Raw genomic sequence first — 2,311 nt, 5'->3', positions numbered from 1 at the left:
GGGTCAATGTCATTCTTTCTGACAGCAGCATAGAATTCCATTGTGTGCAAATACCACAACTTGTTGATCCACTCATCAACTGAGGGACATCTAGGTTGGTTCCATATCTTTGCTATGGTGAATAATGCTGCAATGAACATTGTTGTGCTAGTGGATTTAGTATGCCCTAGATTCTGGATGGTTGGGTAAATGCCAAGTAGTGGAATTGCTGGGTTATAGGGGAGTTCTATGTTTAGCCTTTTGAGGCACTGCCACACTGCTTCCATAATGGTTGAATGAGTTTGCACTCCCACCAACAGTGTAGTAGTGATCCCTCCTGGTTCTTAAGGTTTTCTAATAAGGAGTCAAGACCTGCTGTACCCAGCAAACAAGCGAACCATGCTTCTCCGGATCTGCCTGGTCTTGATGCTGTAGATGATCGGGTTCATGAGTGGAGGAAACAAGAAGTAGACATAGCTCATGGTTACGCGGATCACAGGAGGGGCATGTTTCCCAAACCGATGGATGAAGGTCAGGCCGATCACAGTGATGTAGAATACCAGGACACAGCTAACGTGGGAGACGCACGTGTGGAGGGCCTTAGCTCGCTCCTCTCCAGAGGCAATGCCCATGACTGTCTTGAGAATTAACACATAAGACAAGACGATGATCAGAGCATCGAGGAAGAACGTTAAGGCCACGAGGACAACCGGGTAGATGCGGTTGAACGTGATGTCAGCACAGGCGAGTTTCATGACATCTTGGTGGAGGCAGAAGGCATGGGAAAGAACATGGGAACGGCAGTAGGGTAACCAGTAAAGTCGAAGAAGTGGGGGCGCAATGAACACAAAACCTCTCAAGGTGACCCCCAGGCCTACCTTCATCACCCTGGAATTGGTAAGAATAGAATTGTACCGGAGGGGTGTGCGAATGGCAATAAAACGATCATAGGCCATAGCAAGCAAGACACCTGATTCTACAATGGCAAGGGTATGAATGAAGTAGGACTGAGTGAAACAAGCCCCATGTGAAATCTCCCTCTGGTCCAGCAACAGGACACCCATGACTGTAGGCATTGTAGTCAGGGTCATTCCTAGGTCTGTACTGGCCAGCAAAGCCAGGAAGTAGTACATGGGCTCCTGAAGGCTGTGGTCATTCCAGATTAGAAAGAGAAGTGTGCCATTCCAGAAAAGAATAGATGAGTAGACAACCAGAAATGGAATGGAGATCCAGTGATGAATCGCCTCTGAGCCCAGAAAGCCAGTCAATAAGAAAGGAGCGGCACTGTTGTTGGCCCACATGGTAAATTCTGCAAATGAAGAGTTGTTGCTGGGTTAAATGATCTCTTAAGTAAGCAAAATTCTTTCTCTTACCATCTCCTATAGCACCTCATCAGGCCATTCCCTCCTCAAAGCTTACAGGCATTTTTGTATTGCTGCAGACTGACTTAATTAGAAGCCTGAATTCCTTGGGGTTTTGTCTAGAATAAAAAAAATAACAAAACAATCATGCTAATAGTCACAAATTACTGTGAAACATACAACTTTAGTTTTGAAATGTCACATCTGATAATATGTTCTAGCCTTGTCCCTATTCCCAGACGACACACCACTGGGTCCTTCTTATTCTATTCATGCTTTTATTTCTTCCTATATTGCTTTACTTATAGGTCTTATTTGGGGCTGAGGGGGAAAGGAGTTATCTCTATCCAATTTGGCCAGGTTCTATCCTCTTTCTTGGAACCAATAAGATGTGTCAAAAATCATTTCCTGGGCCAGAAGAGTGGCCTAGTGGTTGAGTGCCTGCCTAGCATGCACCAAGCCCTGGTATTGATTCCTCAGTACTATATAAACAGAAAAGAAATGGCATGCAGCTCAAGTGGTAGAGTGCTAGCTTTTCAAAAGCCCAAGGACAGTGCTCAGTCCCTGAGTTCAAGCCCGACTGAAAAAGAAGAAAATAGTGATATCAATAGAAATGAGACAATTACTATAAAATGTTTAAGGTTTATTCTTTTCAAAGGTGTCTTCATGGTACACATCTCAAGTGTACTATAAGAGAGGAACTAGTGAGTGTCATGAGAAATTTGAGCCAAGGGAACAGATCGAGAATCTCTATTCAGTGAACTTGACACTCAATGACTATTTTTTTTTGCCAGTCCTGGGATTGAGCTCAGGGCCTGAGCACTGTCTTTGGACTTTCTCAAGGCTAGAGCTCTTCCACTTGAGCCTCAGCACCATTTCTGGCTTTTTTCTCTGTATGTGGTACCAAGGAATTGAACCCTGGTCTTTGTGCATGCAAGGCAAGCACTCTACCACTAGGCCAAACTCCTGGC

General features: G+C 44.7%; 1 protein-coding gene across 1 annotated transcript; it reads right to left on the bottom strand.

Annotated features, from left to right (window-relative positions):
- Window positions 1-344: 344 nt before the first annotated feature.
- On the bottom strand, window positions 345-1,280 carry LOC150053356 (olfactory receptor 51B4-like). The gene has a single exon (XM_090349048.1). It carries the CDS (start codon window positions 1,278-1,280, stop codon window positions 345-347), a length of 936 nt encoding a protein of 311 aa, XP_090205174.1.
- Between the last annotated feature and the right edge of the window lie 1,031 nt (window positions 1,281-2,311).

This window comes from Megascapheus bottae, chromosome 16 (genome assembly GCF_031878675.1).
Source record: "Megascapheus bottae isolate mThoBot1 chromosome 16, mThoBot2.hap1, whole genome shotgun sequence".
Taxonomy (NCBI): Eukaryota; Metazoa; Chordata; class Mammalia; order Rodentia; family Geomyidae; genus Megascapheus; species Megascapheus bottae.
Note: the sequence above shows the minus strand (reverse complement) of the source record. Positions and strands in the feature narration are given on the sequence as shown.

What these genes read in the sequence shown, in the direction of transcription:
- LOC150053356 (XM_090349048.1), bottom strand. Translation starts at nt 1,280, where the DNA reads ATGTGGGCCAACAACAGTGCCGCTCCTTTCTTATTGACTGGCTTTCTG.